This window comes from Merops nubicus, unplaced genomic scaffold (assembly GCF_000691845.1).
Source record: "Merops nubicus isolate BGI_N331 unplaced genomic scaffold, ASM69184v1 scaffold49360, whole genome shotgun sequence".
NCBI classification, from domain to species: Eukaryota; Metazoa; Chordata; class Aves; order Coraciiformes; family Meropidae; genus Merops; species Merops nubicus.
This window is the reverse complement of record NW_008584503.1, coordinates 1-27,005: the sequence shown is the minus strand read 5'-3', so window position 1 is coordinate 27,005 and position 27,005 is coordinate 1. Positions and strand designations below refer to the sequence as shown.

The following is a 27,005-nucleotide window of genomic DNA, read 5'->3' as shown; positions in this document are numbered from 1 at the left end:
GAATAATTTAACTAGTGACTGTACAGGTTCCTCATCTCAGCCAGTTCCACAGATGGGATATCCCTGGAGTCTGGGCAAGGGAGAACTGGGGGAGCTGGATGGGGGTCCCCCCAGACTCCAGGGGTGGGAGAGGAGCAGGGCCGGTTAGAAGATGGGAATGTAGTTGTCGATCTTGGTCCTGTGCCGCTGGGCGATGCACTCGGCGATCCACACGATGTTGCGGCACTCCTGTTCCTTCAGCTTCACGAAGGCGTAGAAGACACCAAAGTGGAACTGGTTGAGGAAGGCCAGCTTGTTGAGCTTCACCTGGGGAAAGCCCAGAGGAGGACATGTCACTTGTCCACCCCAGGTAGGAGGAGCAAGCATGGAGCAGCCTTGGAAGGTCGGAAGGCTCAGCACAGGTACCCTGTTCTGCATCTCTCTAGGTCCTGAGGGCGGCTCTGACCTTCAGGATAGGCTCTGACATTTGAAAGGGGAAATATTTATACCCTCAGGTACTGTGAAAATCCTCCTTTCTCACATAATTACACTCTGGTTTTGCTATTGATGGAGCAAATGTCCACCAGCAGCCCAAAACTTGCCTCCCACACTGCTGTAATCTGTCTGGGTGAGAAGATGGACTGAGCACCATGCTGGGCACCCCATCCCCTTGCTGGGCCCTCCCTCCCTGTCCTCTTCCTTCTCCCAAACTCTGTTCACCCACAGCGCTGCTGACCAGGCAGCAGACAACTTGCTGCTACCTTGAGCTCTGCAAGTGCCACCGGCAGGCACTAGGCGGAGAAGGCTCTGGGGGTTCACTCACCTCATGCTCAAAGAACCTGTCTTCAAGGGTCTTGTCTCCAGGGTTGCTGCCAGCCCCTTCAAACAGCAGCTTGTACTCCTGCAGGAAGTGTTACAAGAGGAGATTCCCAATGAAATGTGCAGGTCTCGAAGCTGTAGCATCGCTTTGAGCCCACAGGGAGGAGGCACCATGCACAGACCCCTCTACATAGAGACTGGAGTGTTTGGGCCAGGTCCTCATGCCCTGGCTGCTTCAAGAACGGGACGCCGAGCTCTTTGACTCCAAACAGGTCCCCAGCCACGCGCAAGAGCAGCTTAAGGAGCCCAGGAACATCCAAACGTGTCCTCCCAGGTCAGCGCCGCCACTGACCCAGAGCTCAGAGTGACCCACCAGAGCTGGGGACACGCCTCAACCCCCAGCCAGCTGGAGAGAGACTGTCACTGTGGGAAGGGCAGTCCCCAGGCCCTAGCACAGGGCACACGGGACATGCCTGGTGTCCCTGTCTCCACTGCAAGGACAAGCCAATGGCATCCCAAGCAAGCCAACTCCATCCTGGCCAAGAGAAGACTGACACCCTTCTCCCCAGGCCACAAGTCCCCCCCAGATCCCCGAGGAGCTGACCCAGAGCAGGTTCTCGTGCCAGTCCCCACCCCGAAGCACTCACAGGGTAGTAGTCAGCAACATTTTTGACTTGTTCATAGTCATCTGCCCTGGCCAGCTGAGCCAGGCCCTCGGGGTAGAGCTTCCCACAGTGCGGGAACAGCTTCGCTCGGTCCTCCTTGGACAGCTCAGTCCCGAAGGAGTTGATGGTGATGATGAAGGCTCTCCGGTCCGCTTCGAACTGCGGGAGAAGAGCCAGAGAAGAGCGGGTCACCTTGGGATGCAGCACCTCTGCCAGAGGCCAGCAGGGACCAATGCTGCTTCTGAGGGAGCCGCAGCAGGAGCTGCCCTGGGACATGCAGTGCTCAGCCAGGGTGGGCTCCCAGTATGCCCAGTAGCTGATGCCTGGAGAGCGGTCAGGTGGGAAGATCCCCAAACCACTCAGCAGAACCCTGTCCAGGTCAAGGAGTCTCTCCCATCCTACTGTCCCCGAGCCCTGCACATCCCATGCCTTGGCATGGAGAGCAGCTGTGCACAGAACAGCTCTGCTGCTTCTGCTGGGCGAGAGGAGGAAGATGTTGCCACAAAGGCAACAGATGTGTCAGCACCTGGCAAGATTTAGAGTGCTGTGTCCAGCTCTGGAGTCCTCAACACAGCAGAGACAGGGACCTGCTGGAGCAGGGCCAGAGGAGCCCCAGCAATGACTCGAGGGGGCAACCCCTCTGCTGGGAGCCCAGCAGGAGAGAGTTGGGTTTGGGCAACTTGCAAAGGAGAAGGCCCCAGGGAGACCTTCTGGTGGCCTGACAGGACTTCAAGGGGGACTAAAAAAGTTGAGGACGATCATTTTAGCAGGGCCTGTTGGGACAGGACAACGGTTGGTGGTTTTAAACTAAAAGAAGGAAATTTAGACTAGAGAGCAGGAAGAAATGTTTGACACTGAGGGTGGTGAGCCCCTGGCACAAGCTGCCCACAGAAAACCATTCTATGATTCTGTGAAGACCAGGACTGGGGAACCAAACCCGTCCAAGACCAAATACAGGCAGTGCTCTCCTGCCCATGGAGCAGGTGGATGCTGCAGACTCTCTCAAGCACTCAATGCTGCCATTCAAGCTGGGCCTGAGCAGAGCAGTATCACCACACCACCATCCAGCTGCAGGGTTTTCTAAGACCTACCTCCAGGATCGGGCACATGGCATCTGCCGTGGTACCTCCCAGCACCTTGCAGAACTTGTAGAAGGACTCCAGGTAAGCCTGGAAGAGAGAGAGCAGATGAGCACCCTTCCACACAGCCTCTTCTACTGCCATGTGCCACTCGGCAGAGGACAGACAGCACCAGGGACATTCCCAGATGCTCTATAATGCAGAACTCTCACCCTGTGTGAACTTGGATGCCAAGCCCACACAAGGGACAGCACTCCTCCAGAAGCTGGAGCCATGATGGCTTGTGGTTGGGTTTGCTCAAGTGACTGCTGGAGCTTCCTGCAGGCAAGCTCCCTCGGCAGCAGGGGCGAAGCCTGTTTTGCTCCTTTGAGCCGTCTCACTCCAAAGCATTTACTGAAGCCTCACGTGGTTTCCTGACCCGGCTCTGGCCTCCCCGAACATGCCAAGCCACACAAGTATAGCTGCAAGGCCTACGCTCAGAAAGTACCGCTGTGTAAGCAGAGTCGAAGGGATGAGGCAGGACAGCTGTGAAGGAAACCAGCCCTTCTCTGCAATCCTCTTCTCACACGGCAGCCGCCTGGTCTCCATCCCAACCGGAGAGCTGCAGAGAACATCTGAGGCCAGGCACAGCCACGCTGCCTCCAGGAAACGTAATCCTTTGCGGAGATGTACCGTAATCCAGCTGGAAGACTGTTCCACCTCCCAGGGGGAGCCCAGGAAGGCTGTGCATGGCTAAAAGTGCTGTTCAGCAAAAACTTTCTCAGAAGGAGTCATCATGTGATCAAACACCTCCCCGGACAGAGAGCTGCAACCAGAACCACTCCAAATGGATGGAATAAACTGATGCTGAGACACCGCAAATCTCTGCTCGGTCACAACAACTCCAGGACTGAAGAGGGACCAAGAACGCGTGTGTTGGCACACCCTCAGCCTTTGCGCTAGGAAAGCACCTGGATGACTGCGTTCTGTAAATATTTGTCACCACACAGCTCGAGGGGACACTGCTGGGTGAGCATCACACATCAAAGAAACACCATCTCCAGCATGTGCCACCCCTGGAGCGCAGAGCACAGTGATATTGCAAGTGATATGCAAGAGCACAGTGATATTGGTGTAGTTTTCTACTCTGAGGAGCAAATTACCTTGTAGAGAGATACTTGCTTAGGTCAATCATGCCCCAAGATCTCATTCAGGAGCAGAAAGGAACAAGGAGACCCTCGCTGTACAAGCAGAGTTAGAATTACATCCTTGCCTCTCCCATACATTGCATCTCTCTACATTCATTTGCCTGCTGTATTTTATTGTCCAGTTACAAAGCTCCTTCAGCTGGTTCCTACAAGAAGGTCACCAGCAGAGGCCAACAGTCAGGCAGCTTTACTTCAACATATCTGTTGCAAAGATGTGGTAAAATGGGGAGTGAGCACTGAAGGTAGCAGTGCCAGAAAGTCTCTGTTGCAGGACTCCACTGCTGACCACCCTCTAGACCAAGAGCTGACTGCTTATTTTTAACCTCTGCTCCTCAACTTGACCAGATTTCCATTCCAGAACCTTCTCACCTGTCATCGCTAACAAGAAACCTTTGTAGTTGCCTCTCTCCTATGAATCCTGCTCAAACCTTCTATCTATTGTCTATGTCTTCACAGATTCCTTCAGAAGACCTCTAGCAGGTCTGGGAGGCAGGACTTCCCCTTCCCATGCCAGCTCCTCCTGGACACAGGCATCCATCCCAGGCACCCACCCGCTGCACTCCTCAGAGCGGCTCTGCAATTTCAGACCTGGTTTTATTTCCCTCATTTCCACTGTAGTCCACATTTTCCAGTCCCTGGGGAGAGAGGTGGCTTCAAGCAAGTGTCTGTAAGCAACAGTTCCCTTTTCCATCCTTCCACCCCTGTGATTTGTTCCCAACAGGGCTCCTGTGCTCCCCGAGGGCTGCTCTTTAGCAGGGATCAGCCCCGGCACACGCCAGGGTTTCAACCTGGAGGCAAAAGGGCAGAATGCAAAGAAGATTCAGGCCTCAAAAAGGAGATGGGAAAGGACATGGCAGCTGGGACTCAAGAAGATCATTTCCCCCACTCCTAACCCAAACCTGCCTGCCCTGCGCTCGCTCTCCCACCTCCTCCTCTCCACGCAGGTCTGCACCCATCAAGGCTGGGGGTGTTTGACTCTGCACCCAGCCGTTCCTGCCCCGGCACAGCACAGACCAGCATGTGCCAGAGGCTGCAGGCAGCGGGGTGAGACCGCCGACAGGCAGCTCCTTCTCCCCTCCCACCCTGGCCTTCTTCCTCCCTGCACGCCCGACCTGTTCTCTGCCTCTCCCGACGGGCCACGGAAGCCTTCCTGGAGTAAGCAGAGGTCACGGCGACCGCGGGCCGGCCACGACCGGCCAAAACGAGGTTGGCAGATAAGATCTGCATCCCACCCTTCATCCGGAGAGCAGAGATGGAGAGATAGCCACAGCCTGCACGTAAACACGCGCTTTGCTACAGCCAGCTAGAACCAGATGGGGCCTGCAGAGGAGACGGCAGGACGAGGAGATCCTTCGCCCCTCCACGTCCCTCTGCCAGTCCTCTCCCCCGCCTGCAGGACTCCCCCAGCCCTGCTGCACCCTCTGTGCTGCTCTACCAACAGCATCTGACCCCAGCCACAGCCACTGCCACTGAAGGCTCGAGCAGGCTGCTGGAGGCTCTTCTGAAAGAGCTCTGGACAGAGAGACAAGCTCATGGAACTCCTTCAACCAGATTCAAGACCTACACACTTTCAGCCCTCTGAATGCAGTTAACTACACATCTAAACTTGTGTGGCTAAGGAGCAGCCTCCTCCTGCATGCCTGGGGCCTGAGGAAATTTATTCAGATGCATCACCTCTGCAAAAATCTCTTGCACAGACTCCTGATATTTCCAAAACCCCCCACTCCACCTAGCCCTGGTGCCCTGGCTCAGCAGAGCTGGGTGACCAGATATCAGGCCCCTCCAAAAGCAATGTCCATAACTTTCCAATGGATGCAGCTAATTCTTGATCATGACTGCTTTCTCTCTCTTTCTTCCCTGGAGTGGTGATAAAGGTATTTTTAAGTTATTCTTCCAAGAGGAAAAATACTGTCTCATCTTTGATTGAGGAAAGCCAGCATAGCTTGGAGCTCCCAACCCAAGCCAGAGTGGTACTCACACTAGGAAAAACCAGGGACAACAACATGTCCTGCCCTTCCCAGAGACTCATTTACCTTATAGAGCGTGTTTCGAATTATTTCGATATTCATTTCATCCAGGTCCTGTTCAGATATGCAGTCTTGGAAGAAAGCAGCTGAAACAGAGCCACAGACACAGTTAGCACTGTCCTAACCAGACCCAGGCCCAGCACTTTCCAGAGTCCTCAACAGTGGCAGACAGAAGCACGCCCCATGTTGAGCCTGTCCCTCCTAGGCTTGGCCCTTTTATCTTCAGCAGCCACCAAATTGCCATGACTCAAAACCTCAGGCTCCACTATGGTTCCCAAGGCCACAATCATATTTGGGGCTCTCACATGAAAATCTTTCTTCACCGGTTTACAGCCTATTCTAAGCAGAAATTCTCAGCTCTAGCCCTCAGCATCAGTTCCAGAGCTGCCCATGTTTCCATATAAGCAAAACCCAAACTGTTCCCAGATGCAGGCACCCAGAGATGACAAGACAGCTTCCAACTGCCTGCTCCAGCACGGCGGCAACGCTTAAGTGTCTGTAAGACAGCTAGTGAGTCCTGATGGAGCTGGTGCTCCTCCCTCCTTCCCCAACATCTCAGCTGGATGAAGGTGGCATGGGGATGGTTGAAGTCATGAGCTGTTGAGGACAGGTCTAACAGTCCCATTCTCCACTTCTTCCAAAGCCTTTTATTTCTCCAGCTGGAGGTACGTAACAGGAGACGGGCTGAACTAGCAGGTTTTGGTAGGCAAAATACATGGTGCTGAGCATCCTGAGTGTCTCTAGGAGGGAGTTTGACAAGTTGTTGCTACCTAAAGAACATCAGGTAGCAACATTAGCTGCGGAGTCTCCTACACCTCGTGTAACACAAGGCTGGGGTACCGTCTGCCATGTAGCAAGAGCACAATAAAACCCATTGATGGGACTTTTATGACTTCTTCAACTCTCCCTCAGCAGCCCACTTTGCTGAATCTGCGGCACAGAGAAATACGATCTCTGGGCTTACGCAGTCCAGCTGCGGTCACGGCCGCCGCGCTCGTGCCGAGAGCTGCCCACAGAGCAGGTATGACACGGGCTCACGGTGACAGCGGCCACCCCGCGAGGCCAGAGAGGGGTCAACCCCCCCAAGGTTTCTTTGCGAGGGCATCAGAGGGCGATGCCACGTCGCTGGAGGAGCCTATGGCTGGCAGAAGTGAGAACGGAGAGTGCCAGGGCTGGCTGTTGCTGCAGGGCTCGCTGGCCAGCCTGGCTGGCTAAGCAGTGGCTACTTCAGAGCAGCAGAGGAATGAGAACACAGCTATTTCAGTTCTTGGCCCTCCAGGATCCCAAATTAGGCTAACAGCAAGGCTTATTTTGCCCTGCTAACCTATGAAAGCCATTTGGGGTTAGGCATTCCTACCAAGCCACGTAGCTACTCAAGTACTTTTAGGAGATAGAGCTGCTGTTTCTTTGCGTGTGGTCACTGGAAAGAGCGCAAGTTAAACAACTGGAGCCTGCAGGCCTGCTTGTTTAGGCAACACAGCTACTCCCCGTGTTCTCCGTCTGAAGAAATGCCACATGAGATGGTACACAGCCTCAAGGGCATGGCCAGGGCAAAGGTCTGCAGGAGTCAGCCTAGCTGGGGTAGAAGCAGACAAAACTGACTCATAGATGTGGAGGCAAGAGGCAAAGACCCTCAGCTGCCAGTTGTGTTCTCCAGAACCACCTCACCAGTGTCTCAGGGCATTTTCACTCCACGCACAGCTGGGAGCTTCAGGGTCTCCGTGAGCTACAATCTTTGAAATGCTCTGTTCTGTCTTATTCCCCAAACTGGAAGGGTCCTGCTTGCCTGTGAGGAGGATTGTCTTCCCACACATCATCCCTACAGCAGACTCAACTCAGCCACACACAAAGCCTCAGTCCTCCTGCTGCGTTGTTGCCCTACATTGCAACCCAGATCTCTTGAGATACGTTTTCCCTCCTTTGCTGGGCTCTGACAAGACATTTTTCCGTGACAACTACTTCACTTGCCCATTATTACTTGGAGCATTTGCAAAAGCTCTTTCAGTTCCAAACCCAACTATTTCTGTCAAAGATGAGGCGATGATTTAGACTGCCTTGTTCATTCTAGCAACCCCAAAAGAATGATTAATCACTGACTCAGGCATACCTCACTATGGCTTTGCCTGCAGAGGCTAAACTAGCAAGTCTCCTGTGACTACCTCTCCTACTACTGCAAAAAGTCTTCCATATTTTCTCCAGAACAACCACTGCCTACACCTTTTATCTTTAAAGAGCTTATCTGCCTGACTAGCTGTTCGTAAGACACTTTGTGTTTACGTTATGTGCCTCCAGGTCAAGGCCTGGAGCCCTGAGACAGCAGAACTCAGTGCAGGATCCTGCTGTACTATGAGCTTAAAAAGGTTTTTGAAGTTGTTTGGGTTTTTTTGTTCTTTAACTGCTGTTGTTTGGGGTTTTTTTTGGTGTCTAAAGAGCTTTCCTTGATCTAGAGCTAATTTTATCAGTCTCAGAACAAGACTGGGCATGTGCAGATCTCTATAGTTATCTACAAAAAGTGCCTACAAGAAACTGCCCAGTGGTCTGAAGGAAAAGTGCAGGAAATGAGGTGCCTCATTCCAGCAGAGGACCTGAGAGCCCTTCCCTGAGGAAGCACATCTACCATGTGTCCTGTGACAGGTAGGAAAAAGATCATGTTGCCTCAGACCTGTCAGACCTTATCCTTCCTCTTCAATTGCAGGTGGTGATTCCCAGAAGAGCTGGCAAATGGACACACCTAGCAGATCAGACCTAACTACACCAGAGCTGCCATGACAGCTCCAGGCCTGGCTCACACAAAGCCAACTTCCCAGCAGTCTGTGTGCTGGTTTGGACATTTGTTGAAGGGTACACAGGGCTAACTGGTCCTCCAGAGGAAAAAAGGGGCACAGGATGGGCCTAAACTTGAACTCAAGCCCAGCCACCAGAGGCAGTACAGTCACAGTTGTGCATCACCCATTGTGTTGTCTTCCTGGAGCACAACCTTAGCTTAGCTGGACCTAGTTGGAGTCGGGGAGAAAGGGACATCTGCTGTGGAACACAGCTGAGAGGTGTTTTGAAAGGCTCCACTCACCCAGGGGAGTGTCCACCAGGATCGCGTTGTAGAGCTCCGCAGGCGTCTGAGCAATGTTCACAGCTTCCATCTGCTCGAAGCTTCCCAGAGGGTGGCACTTGGGCACCAGTTCGGAGATGGAACGCTGGTGCAGTGTCCCAGTGATCAGCAGAATGACGTTGTCAATCATGTAGCTGTACCTGGAAGAAGGCAAAAAGAAGCCTGTCACAACTCAGACACAAAGACTAGCAAGTGGCACCAGACAGGCATGTATCTGCAGCCCCTAGGAACATCTCCAGAAAGATGCACCCTTCCCATGAAGAACTGTGGCACCTCTTTAATGTCTCCTGATGACATCAGCCTAGGAAAAGGGAGTCCAGCGTAGCCCCAGGCTGTGATTTGTGCTACGGCTGAACCGAACCATCTGGGCTACTCCTACCTACCACTGGAGAGTGTTAGACTAGAAGAGACTTCTGGATGTCTCTGGCTGCTCCAAGCCAGACTGCTGGAGGTCTTCAACGTCCTGCTCCGAGCACGGCCAGCTCTAGCTGCTCAGGGGTTTGTGCAGCTGAACTTGGAATTATTTGCAAGGATGTATATCCCACAGCCTCCCTGGGGCTCTGCTTCGGATTCTGATCACACTCACAATGAAAAGTCTTTTCCTAACAGCTAATCAGAATTTCCCCTGGGGCCAATTATCTACTGTCTCTCATCCACACTCCTCCAAGAGCCTGGCTCCAGCTTCCCCACAGCCTCCCACAAGGTCACTAGGAACATTTGTCTTTCCAGCCTTCCCACTGCTCTCCTCACATCTCCGTGTTCTGTGCAGAAGTGTCTATGGTGGGACACCAGCAAAGGGGCCTCTGCAGACAGCCCAACTCAAGCTCGGTGACAGAAGTGCTGCTCCACTGTGGCTTTTTCTCCATAGTCTTGTCACGTTTCTGCAGACCTGCTCCCTTCCCAAAATCACAGGGCTGGCAGCTTTGACCCAACCTCCATTCACCCCCTCACCAAACAGCACACAAGGTTTTTCACACCTCTGCCATCAAAAGCTACAAACTTTGCCTTCTTTTGCAGACTTTGCCTGCGTTAGGCCACGTTGTGACATCCCTAACCAAGCTCTCTGCTTACACAGGGTGAGCAGATTCAGTCTTTGGCACTGCAGCAATGGGACACTCAGCCTGGGACCACGGCACTCAGCAAGAGCTCCACCAACACAAGCCCTTTGTGGCCCTTCTCTCCAGTATGCCCACATTTCTCTTGCACTGAGGAGCCCAGAACTAGGCACAGTATTCCAGGTGAGGCCTCCACCAATGCCGAGCAGATGTGAAAGATCACCTCCCAGTTCTCCAAGTCCGGCCAAAGAAGGGAGACACAGTTGGCCTGAAGACTGGGAAAACAAGAAAGGCTGGTGGCCTTGCCTTCTCCATGTAGAAGGTCCAAGCAAGTGATCAAGGCATCATGTAAATACAAGGAGCTGAGAAGAAAAGTGTCCCCAGCAAGAACAAGATTGGTGTTCTGAGCACCTTCAGTACCTGCTAAGCCATAAGCCAAGAAAGCTGAGAACCCCCCCAAAAAAAAAAAATCAAGCAAGACGAGTTCACAGAAGATGCCTTTGGAAATGTCCCTTGGCAGCACAAGGAAGGGGCACAGATGCTGGTGAGGAGGGTATTTGGGATTTTACACTCCCTTGCTCTCGCTGCTGGAGCTCCAACTCTAAAAGCTAGATGATGGGAAAGACCTGAAGAGGCTCCTTGGCGGGAGCTGCTCCAAACCAAACGAGATCAGGAATGACCTAGGACAGCAGGAGGAGCTGGGCACGCCTGGTGTTGGAGCTCTGTTGAGGTTCAGGCTTCCCATGTGCACCTGAGTACTGAGAAAAGGGAACTGAGGGCCAGCCCACGGGGACTGGAGCAAGGGCAGGTCCTGCAGATGTTTGTCACACAGGCACTGGGAGGCTGCTGGACTTTATATTTCTGAGCTAATATATTTATAATTCCGAGGAGGACATGGAGCAGCTCCATTTCCCTTTGAACCACATCAAAGGCAGGTAAGCAGAGCCAGTTAGAGGCAGATTTCAGTAGTTTTTATTAGATGGGCTCTCAAATATGCTCAGAGGGCATGTCCCTGAACAAGTCCACACCTTAGTTCCTCCTCAAACAGGTGCCGTTTTCTCCACACTGCAGAGCTGGCTAAGACACCTCCTGGCTCTACTAGTTTTGCAGAGAGCCCTTCTGTGTTTGCAGCCTACCTTTCCAGGGACCTTCAATCTAGAACCAGGGCAATCACCACAAGCTCCACATAGTAGGAAACCTCCTTTTGCCCTTTAATCTGCAAGGTCATTGTCCTTCCTTCTGTTTGTGCAACTCTCACCATGGAGATGACTGCAATCTCCAGGACAGCAAGAAGGGCCTGTTTATGAGACCTGAGGGTAAGTCCCTTGCAGCAAGCAGCTGGTTCCTGGTAAATACAAGCATCTGCACCTTAACACAGATGCATCTCCAGGCTACACAGTCACTGCATGGAACACTAGCACACCTCTCTCCTATTCCTGGCTTACTACGGATCTTCCCTCTGCAAGATATTTGCACCTTCCAAGGAGCCTGGCCAAAGTCAACCATGCAAGAGGAACTGAGGAAAGTGCCTGGAGCCCTTTTTGTTCACAGCTTAGCTCTTGGCTTACTGGAGTCACACCAAGCTCACCCATGCCCTCCCCGGCCAGCTCAGCATGAAAGCCACAGCCGGATTTGGGGCAAGCAGCCCAAGTCTGACCCTCTTCATGCGTGAGAAGCTCCTGCTTTCAGACTGATGGTCCCAGGAAAGACAACTCAGATGGCTTCCAAAGCCTGCGTACAAAGGATGGCTCTTCCCATTTCATTTATAGCCCTTAACTGCCTCATTCCTTCAGGAAGTCTGAGGAAATGGCCTACAGACCAAATGCCAAGGAGGCCCAGCACCAACCATTCAGAAGCACACTTTCTCTCTCCAAGCTGCTGAAACCTTGCTGTCAGAGAAGGGGTCGGCCCTGCAAGAGGGGGAGTTACCACATGCAAGGCAGATGGGACATTTCTCACTCAGATTTCCACTGCGACAGCATTTCAAACCTTTACAGGAACAAGGGAGCTGCAGCAGGACAAAGGTCTTCTTGTGCCTGCCGAGGCCAGCAGACACTAGCACCACTACCCAATCCTTCCTGATAGCCCCATTTCCTTCACACAAGCCCAGACCACGGTTCTTTTCATTCAGTCCCTGCTTTGTCCCAGTAAACACAGCCATGGCTTAGTCAATCACAACTATTAGCCTTCCAGTGCCAGGGCAGTTGGAAAAGCTTCTTCTCATCTGTGGAAGGGGCAACGCCAGCACCAGTTTCCAGTGCCAGGTCCCAACAGGAACGCATCTGCCTCCATAAGCACAGCTGTACTAAGACCATGGCAGAGGTCCTGGCTATGCTGGCATTTCCTCCCAGGCCCAACGGATTAGATTTATTACGGTGGCAGCAGTTCTCCTCGGAACCTCTGACTACTTGTTTAATAGAGCAGCTTTTGTCATCAGCCTGTTTGGTTCTGACCAGCTCCAAGTGTTTCAGCTTCCATGGTTAGCGCCTGTTCAGACCTCCCCAAGAGCATTTTAACCTTCCTGAGTTCTCAGTGCAGCTAATAAGAGGACCAGGCTACGGGACATGTTGGAAAGCAGTACTTGGTCACTTGCAACACCCATGAGGTCTTACCACAGCTCGCTCGGCATGGAAAAGAGGTTAGGACATGGTGTGGTCTGGTGGGAGACTGGAGACAGGTAGAAGGACCAACAAGCACCTTGGTGAGGACAAGCCTTCTCCAGTGGCATTCTGGGAGCACTCAACAGGAGTTCAGAGGAGAAAGTACCACATGGAGGCTCTGCACGAACTACGTCCAGTGACACAGGGTGCCATGGCTTTCATTCAGTGGTCAAGTGGCACCTTATCTTAAGCCCCCAACCTCTCCTCCACAAAGACCATAGCAAAACCCCCTGGGGCAAGAAGATGTTTTATCCTCCCCCTTTGAGCTGCTCTCTGCCCACCTAGGAAGAAGGACACAGAGAGTGGCTGTTCAGAATGTCACACGCATGGTCACGCCCTACCTTGCTCTTCCTGTCACCCACAGAACCGAGGTGTGGTGTGTTCCAGAAAGTCACCTTCACAGAAATACGATTCTGGTTGATACCAAGAACCATCAGTAACATCTCATGGAAGAGCAGGATTTCTTACTAAAGGACAGGAAAGAGTCAGCAAGCATAGAAATACATCCACAGCAGGAGGGAGGTGTTGGCTTATAGCTTCTTCAAGTCAAATACAACCAGGGCCAGCATCTTGGCTCTTCCAGTGACAACCAGCTCAGTCCAATAAGCACTGGGTGACCCTCACACAAAGAGAGCAGAGCCAGGCTAGGATGCGCCTAGAGAAAGAAGCCAAAAGGGGTGTGTGTGGAAATGTTCCTTCTAGCAACAGCAGGTCAGAGATTGCTCTCACTGCTGGTTTTGGGAAGCAAGGTCTCAGACAGGCACAGCAGAAACCTCTCTGAGAAAACAGAGGAGAGCCAGGCCCCCGAAGCCACCTTCTGGGCTAGTCATCTGTGGAGAGCAGAATCAAGAAGAATACACACGCCAAAGTCATCTACAGGTGCTCTGACAATGTCGGTCTTCCTCCTGCTGGAGTTTCTTAAGCCCAGCCACAGATAAAGGAGACATGCAAGAGAGGCTGCAAAGGTCTGCTGAATATTGGGAAAGGCTTTTTCCACAGGGGAGCACATAAAATGCAGGAAAGCTCATCACATGGGGCACTTACAACTTGGCCTGAAGGCACTTGGGCACAACCCCCGAGACAGTTTGAGCCTTCTCACATGACTCCTTTAATCAAAGAGTCCTTGTCGTAGAGCAGATAGGTTGGGGTTTTATTGCTTTCTGCTCCAAGATACTAAAGAAACCGTACACAATACTGCAAGTGGTCACAAAGCATGACTAATGACGGAACACTGCATGACCTGTGCTCCTCAGGAATCCTCCGAAAGCCTGGCCAAGCTGGAGCTTAACAGCTGCTCCGAAGGGGTCATGAGGACAACCCTCGGTGTCACCAGCAAAGGCCACGAGCCGCGGCCGACGCTGCAGGGGAGAACTGGGCTGTGGCTCTCGGGGGTTTTGCCACAATGGGTGAAGGTGCTGCCTTGCTCGAGGCACTTTAATGCTTTCCAGAAGCAGCGTCAGACTCCAAGGCGGGCTAAAGTCACTCTGTGATTGCGTTGCACAGTTACTCAGATTACTATGTTTATTTTGGGATGAAAAAAGGGAATTCTCCTGTGGGATTAGAGCAGCGCACTGAACTCGGCGTGAATTCTATGCATATCTGTGAATAGTTTAAGTTCTGACCACAGCCTCCTCAGCATTTAGTGCTTATCTCTTGCAGCTCATCCAGTTCATGGACTCAGGGGCTGCTGGGAACTGAAGGAAAAAGTTTGGGGCTGGTTGTACTTCTTCCTTGGGTTTGTGCCCAACTACCCAGACCCCATCTCCATATCTCATCGAGTTTGACACCTGGACAATGGTGCTGGTACAGAGAGCCACTTGTCCCACCTCTCTCAGGCTCCAAATGTAAGGGGTGATGAGGGAAAGCAACACACAGACTTCAAAGCACAGAAGAGTGGGAGCTGACACCAAGAATAATGCCAACAGCCGAGATGCTCCTATCTGGAGTGTCCTTTTAAAAGCATTAGTAAATATCTAGACAGCTGTCCTGAACCAGAAAGGGAAGAGATGCTGCATATCAGGAAGACCTCAGTGCCTCTCTGAGGCTTGTTTGAGTAGTATGACAGTTCCTGAGCCAAATTCTTACATCAGTTTTTCAGCTCAGATCTAGAAGCCAGAGCAGCAGCTCCTGGCCAGAGGCAGTTCTACCCCTTGTCTGCAGCTGAAGCCCCAGCAGCCCAGGGCATGGCACGAGGCGACATGGCCTGTGATGGTCTCTGATCAGAGCGGGCTGATCTCTTCCTCTCTGCACGCCGTCTTTCCTCGAGTCACTAAAAACCACACCTAAGTGGTAGGTTCGTGAACCTGCTAAAGAGAAAGCTGAGGATTTCAGGGTTGCCACCACAAACCAAGGGCACTCAGCCAGTAGGTGGGTGCCCTGCTAAACTTAGCTCAACGAGCCCATTACAAGCAAAGAGCTGTAACTTCACAGCACTACAGAGGCTGTGGCAGCTTTTCAAATCCAAGTATCCAGGAATGTTCTCAGCATTAATCTATATTTAGCTGCATCTCCACATGATTTTTACCATCTTCTAGCAAGTCTAGGTCTCTTGGGATACTGACCTCAGTTTTCCAATGGTATCATCTGGTAACTTCTAAGCATTTGTACAGTGTTAGCCATGTTAAAGGCTAACGAGAAAAAAAGCTCAATGAAGTACTTTTAATTTTGAGGCTTTATGACTGTAACGTTGTGTTCTAGAAGTGTACAAGCACCAGCGAGTGTTTTGAACACCTCTCAGCCTTGTGTGAGAGTCTCTGGTTGCCTAAACTTGAAGCCTCAAAGCTTGAGAGATGCTAGACTGACAGGGAAGGCTGAGCCCTGGCCCTCAGCGTTGTGCTGAGCAGACTTCAGCACTGATTATTTTTTTACGTATTCACCAGAAACACCTAATTGTGCTGCTTTCACATGGAGCAGCTGCAAAAACCAAAACTTGCATAAGCTGTTTTCTCACCTTCCCTACATGAAAAGCACTAAACCAAACAAACAAACAAAACCAACCAAACATTTCAAGGATTTAAAATAAGAAGAAAGGCTGCGTTGTGTAATCTCACATTATCCCCAGAATTGCCCCTAGTAACTAAGAAAGCTGAATGAGTTGAGTTGAACGGCCTAAAAACCTTTCCCTGCTTCTCAGTGAACGTGTGGTCTAGACCCAGCTAAAATGCAGAATGTTACAGACCTGCTGCCAGCAGAAGAAAAATCATCACCCCATTTGACCATAAACCACGCTGGGTAGACACAAGATTTAGCTCTGCATAAAGTATTTGCTAGGCTTCAAACCAGCATACAGGACAGATCTGGGAAAGGGGATGAGGAGCCAAGATGCCAGAGGGATTCAGCTTTAAACAAGGCCCTGGAAGATAGCTGAGTCCACACACTGCCACTGGATGAAACAGCACCAGCTTGGATGGAGATGTTACCCAGCCTTCTCACCTTGTCACCCACAGCTTGCATGCTAGAGCCCCTGCTCAGGGCTGCAGAGTTTCATTGAATGTTTCTCTAGCTTAGAGAAACACAAGTTTACATCCGGAGCTCATCGTTTGCTTTCTGCCACGCACACCATTTTGCTAGCTCTTCTGATCGTTACCACGGCTCGGTGTTTGCTGGACACTGTGCTAACACCTCCCAGGCGAAGAAAAGTGCTCGTCAAATCAAGTAGCCAAATGAAGCATTTGCCAGGCACTGAAGGGTTAGGAAAAAAGATCTTCTCAGCGTAACATGCAGTGAAATCCATCTTTCAAAAATGAGGGCACCTGCAGTCACGCCCTTTTGAAAGGTGACTTCCACAGCCACCACTCCGTCGGGCAACCCAGTTTGTTTTCAGAGATGTCTGTTCTGGGAAAGCGGTACGAAATCCGTGCCCTTCAGGGATGCAGGAGAACAGAAGCAGTTCTGATGCCACCATCCAGAGGACACAGGTCCGTGATCATTTCCAGGCCACTAGTTCCATGCCCTCTCATTTTGAATATTGCATAATCCCTCCAAGAACTTGGCTTATCAGTTCAACTTTGCACTCCCTGCGAACAGGGAAGCTGTTTGGCAGAAACCTGCGTTTCTCTGCCAAAACTGTCTCTGCCAGAAAAGGCTCATAAACCTTTTATTGCAGGATCTCCAGCTGCTACAGTGATTTTTACTCCACAATCCCACCAAGGAGTCAACAACTAACCAAAAATAATATAGCGTGGATTGAACTGCAGCAGCTTTAGGGAAGATCCTTCAGATGGTTGCGTTTGCCCAAATAAACTCAAGGGTCTGTAATGTAAAGCATTTGGAGTTTTGTCTTCTGCAAGAAAGGACTTCTAAGGATGCAATCACGTTTTGTAACCTCCCCACTTACGCCAGGATGTGCACCCCAGGACATTTAGAATAAAGACAAGTAACTCTCTACTACAGAGGAGAGGATTATTGCTCTTCAGCTCCAGTAGCAGTTGAAACAATTTGGCTCCAGAAAAGCCACCGTTGTGAGATGAAGTTTGAACTCAGAAGTCGTGCAGCAGAAACTAGATCTATCCAGCAGAGGGGAGAGGCAGAGCAGGACCGGGTCAGGGAGAAGGTAACAGAGGGAAGTGTCAGCACAGGCAGGCGTGAGGGGGAAAGGTACACCCAGCCTCACCAAAACCACCCCTTGTGGCCACAAAAACATACCCAAAGCCAAGTTCCCAGCTGCATCCTCAGGGCAACAAGGAACCCGGCTCCCAGCCCTTGAAGGCTAGTAGGCTAAAGACAAAAGATCCAGTCTGTCCTCTGGTGATGGGCTTGATCACAGGTTTGGAAGATGCATTTAGAGCCTGCTTGCCCTCAGACCTGCTGTGGGCTCATTACCAGCAGCTCCCCAACCTGAATCCCAGATTGAGCCCTGTCTGCCCAGCTTGATGCAAGGGCCCAACAGCTGCTGGAGCCCTCAGGTCAGACTTCCCAGAACAGGGCAGAGATGGTGCTGAAGCACAGGAAAAAAAATCCTCAAGAAACCCTTTCTTTGCACCCCCCTGGAAAAATACAAAAGCTGCCAATGTGAGCAAGCTACAGCAGGCTCGAGTCAGGAGAAGCACCATGATAAAGGGTGGTGAAACCCTGTAACAGGTTGCCCAGAGCAGTGGTAGATACTCCATCCCTGGAACCATTCCAGGTGAGGTTGGCCAGGGCTCTGAGCAACCTGCTCCAGTTGCAGATGTCTCTGCTCCCTGCAGGGAGGTTGAACCAGCTGGCCTTGAGAGGTTCCCTCCAACCAAAAGCATTCTGTGAAGGAATCCCATCTAAACTGTGCAGAGGAACGCCGTGAAGAAGGAGACAGCCCACAGCAGCGTGTCAGGCTAACACAAAGAACAAAGCCTTTCCAGGAAGACAGGGCAGCACATCACTGAGAAGAACACAAAACTCATTTCCATACCCCAAGTCAACATGTGCTTGTTGAATTCAGGAAGTGGGTTTTGCCGTTTCAAGTACACTTAATGCCTGCTTGTTGCTGCTCTCACAGAACATTGCTGCGTTCCCTCGGCCAAACAGTCGACTTTGTTGTTTGTGTTGGAGAGGAGATGTTAACAGCCAACTTGTGCCTGTCAGTCAGAATCTCCTACAGTCGGCTGAGAGAGGCAGGGAAACACCAGCAGCCTTCCAGCGAGGAGCTGCATGGCCAGACGCAGAGTTAGCAGGTGTCTTGCAGAGCCCGTGGCAAGCTCAACAAGTTGAGCTTCTCCTCGCCACGAGACAGGGTGGCAGAGGCTGCCAGCTACAGCCACCACTTGAAAAAACAAAAGGGAAATCAGCCAAGTTCTGCAATGTTTTGGTACTGACAACACAACACTTGCCACAGGAGAGTTCCTGGAGAGGATCGGAGCCAGGAAAGAGTCAGCATGATGCCAGGAGAGGAGCACAGCGAGACAAAAAGCAGCTACTTGGGGAACAAAGGCCTTGCTTTGAGGTTGCCATGTTCTTAGGTCAGTTGTGTTCACGTGCTTTTAAACGCTGTCCTTTCCCTCCTGCCACCTCCACAGGTGGCCATCCTCACCTAGGGCTGGAGTGCCACCTTCCGGCAAGCCACAGGCAGGGGCGGCCCGGCCCGGGGCAAGCCACAGGCAGCGCTGCCCGGACCTGGGCAAGGAGAACACACCAGGAACACGCATCCTCCTCCTCCTCCTCCCGGTGCTCCAGGGCCCCCACGCCCTCCCCGTGGGCACTTCTTCCCAGGGCCTCACCCAGTTCACGGGCAGCTTAGAAGAGGCAAGAGAAGTGATGCAGCACGATCCCGCGTGGGGAGGTACAGGATGGCTTTTGGCAGGTTGGCTCTGGAGCAGCCAGAGGAGACAAGGACTACAGCTGCTCTTGAGATCACACAGTTCCCCACATCTTCTCAGCAATGTGCCCAGGGTCAAGATCTGAGAACCCTCCAAAACCAAGCACAACAGTCAGCCTTTCTCCTTCAGGAGTGTCCAGTGGGACCTCTGGGGAGGTTTGGAGTTGATCAGCAGGACTCTCCTGAAGGAGAATGCCTGACTGTTTTTTAAATGCTTGATCCACCTCCTGGCACCAGCCATCTACACCTTGGACACTCTCAGCGAGATGGCACCCAAGTGTTGAACGGGCCAGCATTTCTAAAGGTGGCCAAAGAATTAACACCATCCAAAGGCATCCAGCAGCAGTGAGTTTCTGAACTGAGCTGGACACACAACAAAACATCTCCTTCCATTTTAAGCCAGGCACATCTCCTACAGCCCCTCTCAATTTTGAAAAAAATCTCCGTTTCCAACCCACTGCCTCTCTCCAAGAGTCCCAGTGAACTGAAGCTCTCCTCCTGCAGAATCCAGCCCCTCTAAAACTTTCCATATCTTTCTACCATTTTTTATTTCAGGCACACGGCCACATTGAGTTGAGTTCAATCTTTTCCTCTGACCGCCTGGTGCTCTATTTGCCCAGAGCAGTCTTCACCATTTCCTGCTCAAGTTTCATTAGCTGCCTTAAAATAAAGGAGTGGGAAACAGTCCTGTTCAAAAGGCAAAGATAAATCAGCCCATTAGACCTGTCTGTGCCCAGCCAGAGCGGAAGATCAAGCGGCACAGGCTTGTCCCAGTGTCACCCAGGAAGGCGGGGTGACACGACACCTCTGTGTGCTCAGGCACAACAGTCCCAGCACTGCCAACATACTTTGGCCAAACATCTCTGTGACACTGCCTCCACACCAGCATGGGTTAGATGAAGTCTACTGGCATAAGTACGTGCCACCAGCCTCCAAATAGAGCTGTTCTCTACTCCAACTATTTGGGACGTGTATGGGAAGCTTCACATTGTCAGCAGGACAATAATGCCTGAAAGTTATGCCCCCTGCCCTAAACCAAGACCTGCTACAACCCACTGGACAGTTCCAGCAAACAAAGCACAGTCTGAAAGGCAGCCCAAAGAGTCATATCTAGTCTACCCTCTTTTCAGAGAATCACAGCATGGAAGGGACCTCTGGAGATGATCTTGGCCAACCTTACTGCTCCAGCAGGTCACCCACAGCAGGGTGCCCAGGATGGTGTCCAGGCAGGTTTGGAATCTCTCCAGAGCAGGAGACTCCACAGCCTCTCTGGGCAGCCTGCTCCACGCTCTGCAACCCTCACAACAAAGTTTCCCCTCCTGTTCAGGTGGAACCTCCTGGGCTCCACTGTGGGCCTGTTGCCCCTTGTCCTGTCACTGGGCACCACTGACAAGAGTCTGGCCCCAGCCTCTTGACACCCACTCTTTAGGTATTGATGAGCATTGATAAGTAGACTTTCTACTAGTTCAGTCACTAAATCTATCAGGATTATCAACAGAAGGTATTAGAGCAAAACTAGCACCATCTCTAAACTCCTCTCCTTCACTGTCCAAGTTCTAGCTTGTCTGTAGTTTCATGAGAAGTTATCAGAGCTTCTAATATGCTGACAGTGCCTCCCACCATGGGCCAGCTGAAGCTGGTACCACCTCCTCTGTTTCAGCAATAAGGCATGTGTGTGATGAGCAGAGATCCAGTGGCGTTAAAACCAATCTTGTGGGCAAAAAAGAAAAAAGAGAGTGGAGACAACTCAAGGAATAAACATCCTGTGCTGAATGTGGCCAACCTATTCAAGATGAGATTACACAGGAGGCAAGATGTCTGCACAGAACCCTGTTTTGCTATAGAGAACTCATCAGAGACAGAAGCAGAACAATATCAAAGTTATATCAAGTTGAGGGCAAACCACCAGATATAAAGTTAAGTCATTCAAAGAGCTGTGAGAACCAGCCTATCATGTTACATGAGATGTTTAAGGTCCCCTGCACAGCTTGAGCTGGATGTAGACACTGGGTAAAGGTCAACAGGACTGGTGTGACAGGAAACTGGATTTCCACAGGTATTCGCAGCCTTTCTACCAAGCCAGGCCAGGCACGGTCCAAGACCTCTCAGGTCATCTTTTCCATGCACTAGTTTTCAAAGCAGGACAATCAGCGAGCAGCAAAGCTTTGAAGTCCATGAGATAACTCTCAAGTCCTGCCCAAACTACTGCCTTTAAATGGATATGACATAAGCTAAAAGAAGAGACCATTAGTGATTACTGTGATGCTTCCATAGAGCCCAGACATCTCCATAAACCCGCATAGCAGCAAAGGCAGAGCACCAGTGGAGAACAAACCACCTCATACTGCCAGGCTCAAACAGTACTGATGCCTTCAGAGAAAATTCAAGACGGGCAACGAAGTGTTTTGAAAGTTACCTTGAGAGAGTAGAAGAGATTACTCCATAAAACTAAGATTTTCAGCTAGAAGCTGCTTCATCCACTGCAAACACTGCTGCAAAATGGGGACTGGTCATGGCTCGCTGATGACTTCTACCATGTCTCGCTCCAGATCTGGAGCCAAATATGGAAGTTCCATGAGTTTGTAACATGCATATAAGAAAAAACTTAGTTCTCGGAGAATAGGAAAGGCTTAAAAGACAAGCAGCTTTAGCACAGTGACCCAGAAAATAACAGATACGAGCCACTGGGTTAGAAAAATGAGACAGTGGTACTGTCCAGATGTAGAAATGAGAGAACACAAAGGAACGTGGCAGAGACAGGTCTGGAATCAGTGTTTGCACACGCAGGAGATGCCACAGACAGGGCAAAAACTAAAATCTTTGAACTGACCATAAGAGTTTTTCTACAACAGCCTGCACCGTTCAAAAACCTCTGGGTGGCGAGCAAGGCAATTGCCAAGGAGGTGAGATTCAACAGCGCTTGCCCAAGTGCCCGTGATGAGCCCAAGCTCGCTGCCTCAAATAAATGAATTTATCTGGTGAGGTACCACATAAATTCTCTGTTCTCCAGCTCGAGAACAGAGCACGACCTTCTTCTCAGAGAAGCGAGTCAAAGTCACGTTCTGATGAACCAGAAATTCACTGTTGCCCATAAGATAACTTTTTCCTGGCTAGAGAAGGCCACTGGCCATGCAGTTTGCAAGCCAAACTAGAGCTTACAGGAGCTAAGGAAAGCTTAATAGAGCTAAGGAAAGGGAACAAAAGCAGTTTTGGTTCCACACAGCAGATGCAGACTAGTGGAACTGGTATCTCACAGAGAACAGCGACTCCATTTTATTCCCAACCAAAACAAGAGCAGCACACAGGGGAGCAGAGGGTTGTGCAAAACCACTACAAGCTAGTTGTGAGAACATCTCAACCTCTTCCTGTCAGCCAAACCTGCTGAGGAATCATCCCTCGCCCCCATGTCTTCTCCAACGAAGACGTGCTGGGGCTGCTGCAGCCCCATCCCTGCCTTCTGCACTTTCTAGGCCCTCCCTTCTCCTCGTGCAGGGCTTTGTTGGAGCCTACGGAGCTGGCTGAGAACAACAAATGAAATATTAACCCCAAAAGGGAAAAGCTGTTTGGTTTTTGGCCAGCTTTACTCCCTGAACTGGTTTGTGGTGAGGTCACAGGAAGGCCTGTGGTCCCTGGGGTGGGCTGGCAGGGTCGCAGCAGCCCTGACGAGAGCTGATGGACCTCATTGGGTCTGAACGAGCAGGCAGCTGCTGTCTCGATATGCACAGTGGATGTTTTGAGGCAGGATCACAGTTTTTAAAACCCAGGAACATTTAACCACAAGGGCCAAAGATAAATGACAGCTTGAGTAGAGGCTGAACCAGTTCTGCAATGGAAGGCAGGGAAGGAGCCATGCCAATAAAGCACACACCCTGGGAGCAGAATGCTGCTGTGCTGCATGGCTTGAGACCTGTGTCCTAGCACTGTGGTGGTGTCTGGAGATCAAACCAGCAGCAATCCATGCTGGAATCAGAGACTCATAGAATTTTTTTGGTTGGAAAACACCTTCCAGATCATTAAACCAAACCATTCTCCCAGCACTGCCAGGTCCCCACTGACCCATGTCCCTCAGCACCACATCTCCACAGCCTGGAAACCCCTCCAGGGATGGGGACTCCACCACTGCCCTGGGCAGCCTGGCACAGACCTGGACAAACCTTTTGCAGAAGACATTTGCCCTAATATTGAACCTAAACCACCCCTGGCACAACTTGAGGCCACTTCCTCTTGTCCTGTCACTTGTTGCTTGGATCTGATCAGAAATGACCGATTCCCACCTGGCTCCAGCCTCCTGTCAGGAGTTGTGCAGAGCCAGAAGGTCTCCCCTGAGCCTCCTTGGCTCCAGGCTCAGCACCCCCAGCTCCCTCAGCTGCTCCTCAACACACTTGGGCTCCAGACCCTTCCCAAGCAGCTTCACTGCTCCTCTCTGGCCATGCTCCAGCCCCTCAAGGTCCTCCTGGGAGTAAGGGGCCCAAAACTGACTGCAGGATTCAAGGGGCAGCCTCCTCAGTGCCAAGTCCAGGGGGACGAGCCCTGCCCTAGTCCTGCTGGCCACAGTAGTGCTGATCCAGGTCACAATGCTGGTGGCCTTCTTGGCTACCTGGGCACGCTCTGGCTCATGTTCAGCCAGCTGTCAAACAACCCCCCCAGGTCCTTTTCCACTTGAGCACTTCCCAGCCACTCTTCTCCCAGCCTGGAGTGCTTCAGGGGGTTGTTGTGACCCAAGTGCAGGACCCAGAACTCGTCCTTGTTAAACCATTTCCATTCAAGTAGCTGAAGAAAATAGAATGTACAAGGCTGAGCGTGGAGAGTTGGGAAGAACACTTCAAACAATGCTCACAGACAGCTGGTACTCACGTGATGAAGTCCAGAAAACTTGCCAGGGGCTCATAGGCATGGTTCCTCATGTGACGGAACTCCACCACCATCTTCTCCTTCAGCTTGTCATCTATGACAGAGACGGTGAGTGGGGAGGCTTCATTGGCCAGGAAGTTCCCATAGTCAGTGCTCTGGAGGTGCAGCTTCAGGTCTGAAAAAGAAAGAGTAAATTCCAGTCTGAAGGCTTGGTGTTGGGTTTGGGGGATTTTGTTTTGAGCATACCCAAGGAAGCTGTTGCTCAGCATGTCTCTAAGCATTCTCTTCTCGGAAAGATCCCCCAGACAGAACCCACATGTTAATTCATACACTTACATTTGTGCTCAGTTTCACTATGGACAAGCCAAACACGGGAAAAGATCAGTGTTTCACCCTACCAACCTTGTCCTGTCTTAAAAGGGGAAACTGTGATGCTGTCTGTATAGCTGAGCATCTGTGCCAGCTGTCCACTGCTCCTGATCGAGGTGAAAGGTTCTGATTTTCTAGGAAGTATTTGCTAGGAATCTAGGAAAAAAAAAAAAAGAAAAAACACACTAGGAACAACTTAAGCACCTCCTCCAGCCAAAAGAGCTCTGGTTGCAGGCTCCCCTGAAGCAATCATGGCCAAGAACCCACCTGCATCCACAAGCAAGTTGCCTCAGATACTAGTGATCTGGAGGCATCTGAAAAGCTTTCAAAGCCAGAAAGATAAAAATGGCAACCTTGAAATTATAAAGCAGCTAGGTATGACACCATCAAGTCAGTCCAGCTAATTGAACTGGTAAAGAGAAGCAGGAAATTGAGGCAGAGAAGGGCTGGTGAAGAGGAAGGTTATTTAAATCCATCTCCTATGGCAGGCAACCCCTGCCCAGGATGGAGGAACACACTCAGAAGCCTTCCCCTCCTCCAGTCTCAAGCAGAGGAAACATTTGTTTCCTCTGTTACCCTTGCTGCAGGTCAGGTGCCCAACCAAACTGCAGCTCTGGCCAACAAGCAACCACAAGATGCTGAACTTTGTCAAGATAAAAGCCAAAAGCATTTAAGCGTCTCTATGGAAAAACTGAATACAGAACTGAGGAACGTCATATAATACTACTCCTCAAAGCTCTACTAGTTGCACTGGTACATAATGTTCATCTTCTCTTCAGCTTCACCTCAGAGGACCAGCTAGGCAAGCACCCTCTCAGGGATTCAAGACCTTTACAGGGAAAGGAGAGTAGCTGGAAGAGTTTAGTCAAACCAGATGTGAAGGCACCGTCCAGAGAAAACAAGAAAAAGCCACTACTCCCTGGTTTCTCTGGAGCAGGAGCTCCAAGGCTGCTTTTCCCTCCCGCTGCACTGCACGAGTCTCAGCGCCACGGCACGAGCGCCCGCAGCACCGAGCAAGGGCTCGGCCCAGCTCGAGGAGGTTGAGCTTCTGACATCACACCCGGCTCCAGGTCCTCCACACCGAGCTCCAAACTGAGCCTCTACTGCTCCATACCACCCTCAGCCCCGGGGTGGAAGGGTCGAACCGCTTTCAAGCTGACTTCTGCTCTTCTGGGGATTTCCAAGGGGGTCTAGCAAAGATGGTTCTGACCCAGCGCTTGCTAGTTATGAAGATGTTACCACTAAGTAAGTCTCACTAAAAACAGATGGTGGTTATAGAGAGGGGGGAAAAAAAGAGGCCAGAGACTTAAATAGCACTCTAGTTCATCACATTTCTCAGGGGTTTCCAGCAGAGTTTGGTGGGACTCTTGGTAAGGAATCCTGGATGCAGCAAATGGAGCTACTTGCTCTAACATGTGCCATGGCTGAAGCCCAGCAGAAGCTTTACCTACAAGCTCCTCAGACTGTGGTGCAGCTAAACAGAGGTGTTCTATTCTACCAGGACATCAATTTCTGCTCACACTTTCAAGGTGGGAAAACATCATCTGGATGACTCAGAGAATGGAGCTTTTCAACATGACCCTTGCCACAAATTGGAACACTGGAACATGCCGAAACATCACCCAAAAAAGACATCACCCAAAGAAAAACCTAGCTTGCAGGCAGCAGCCTTCATGCCAAGAGTTCTCACCCACCTGTTTTGCAAGTGTTCAATTTTTGAAAGCTAGGATACAGTTACAGAGGGGAAATCTACTGGAATTCTATCTTAATGAATTTCAGCCCCTCTTTTGAAAGCTGCTGGATGATGAGGCTGAGTGGAAACTAAGTTCTACTGTCAGATCAGGGCTTTACTGGTTTGTTTTTAGTTGGGAGAAATCACAGAGCAAAATTCAGAGCTGCCCAATGAATGAGAGGAAAGGTCCTGCTAAGAGTGTTGCACTCCTAAAACTGGGCTGCAAGGGAAGGCACAGGGGACTGCAGGAGCTACGTTCACACAGCTCCTACTTCCAGTTCTCTGTAGCTGTGCAGAGCTCTAATAAGAACAGAGCCAGCACAAAAAGACATGTGATGTTGTTTTGCAACTACACAGGACTCTGCAGAGGAAGCAGTTATTGCACATCCTACCACATCTTACTATGGTGGGGAAGCTTCCAAAGTTTTCCATTTGTTTCCCCAACTCCAGCTGCTACAGCAAATCCGTTGGTTCCTTTCGGTGTCACCGTGACCTGCAATTCTGCTCTCACTTCTGAGGCAGCACGAAGCCGCCTCGCTGACGGGTCACTCGATGTGAGAGACACAAAGTCAGAGTTTGTTGTACTGTCCACTTCCAGGACCTCAGAGCTGCACCACACTTGGCCGGAGCATTCTGTCCTGCTCGATGAGGGGGTTGCCCCCCTGGCCCTCCAAAACTCCACATCATGAGAGCCCCCACAACATTGTGTTGCAACTGGAGTAAGGGCCATGTTTATATAACACTTGGAATTAACTTTGACAGGGAAGGCCAGCCACAAACTGCAGGAACTGAACCCTGCTGAATTCTCTTAGCATCCAAGCAGACAGGAGAGAATCTATTTTCCAAAAACTGGACAGGATTTCTGAGCCCTGACTCACTGCATCCCATGGCGTAGCAGTGTCCCCCCCCCCCCCGCCAGCCCGGCCACCGAGTCTCAGCCAAGAGCCTTCGGGAGTTTTTTTAGCAGGCCTATTCACATGTCAGGCTTCTCAGTTAAGAAGGGACTAATCTCACGGTTTCCCAACTCCCCTGCCAGAGCAGCCGTCCCAGGAGCAAGCCCCAAGCTCTCCCAAAGTTCTATCTCCTCTTTCCAAAGGCCGAGCTGGAGACGGCCGCTGGCAGCGACCGCGTCCCCTCGGCGGGGGCGGCTGCCAGGGATCCCACACGCCGCGTGTCGAGGAGGAGTC

General features: G+C 51.2%; 1 protein-coding gene across 1 annotated transcript; it reads right to left on the bottom strand.

The window, feature by feature from the left end:
• LOC103776789 (V-type proton ATPase subunit d 1) lies at nt 1-23,892 on the bottom strand (the record flags this gene model as incomplete). The annotated part of the gene is made up of 7 exons (XM_008944320.1): nt 1-306; nt 803-880; nt 1,446-1,622; nt 2,555-2,632; nt 5,763-5,842; nt 8,824-9,002; nt 23,721-23,892. Coding segments are annotated over 7 exons (926 nt in total), but the record flags the coding sequence as incomplete, so codon positions are not given.
• Between the last annotated feature and the right edge of the window lie 3,113 nt (nt 23,893-27,005).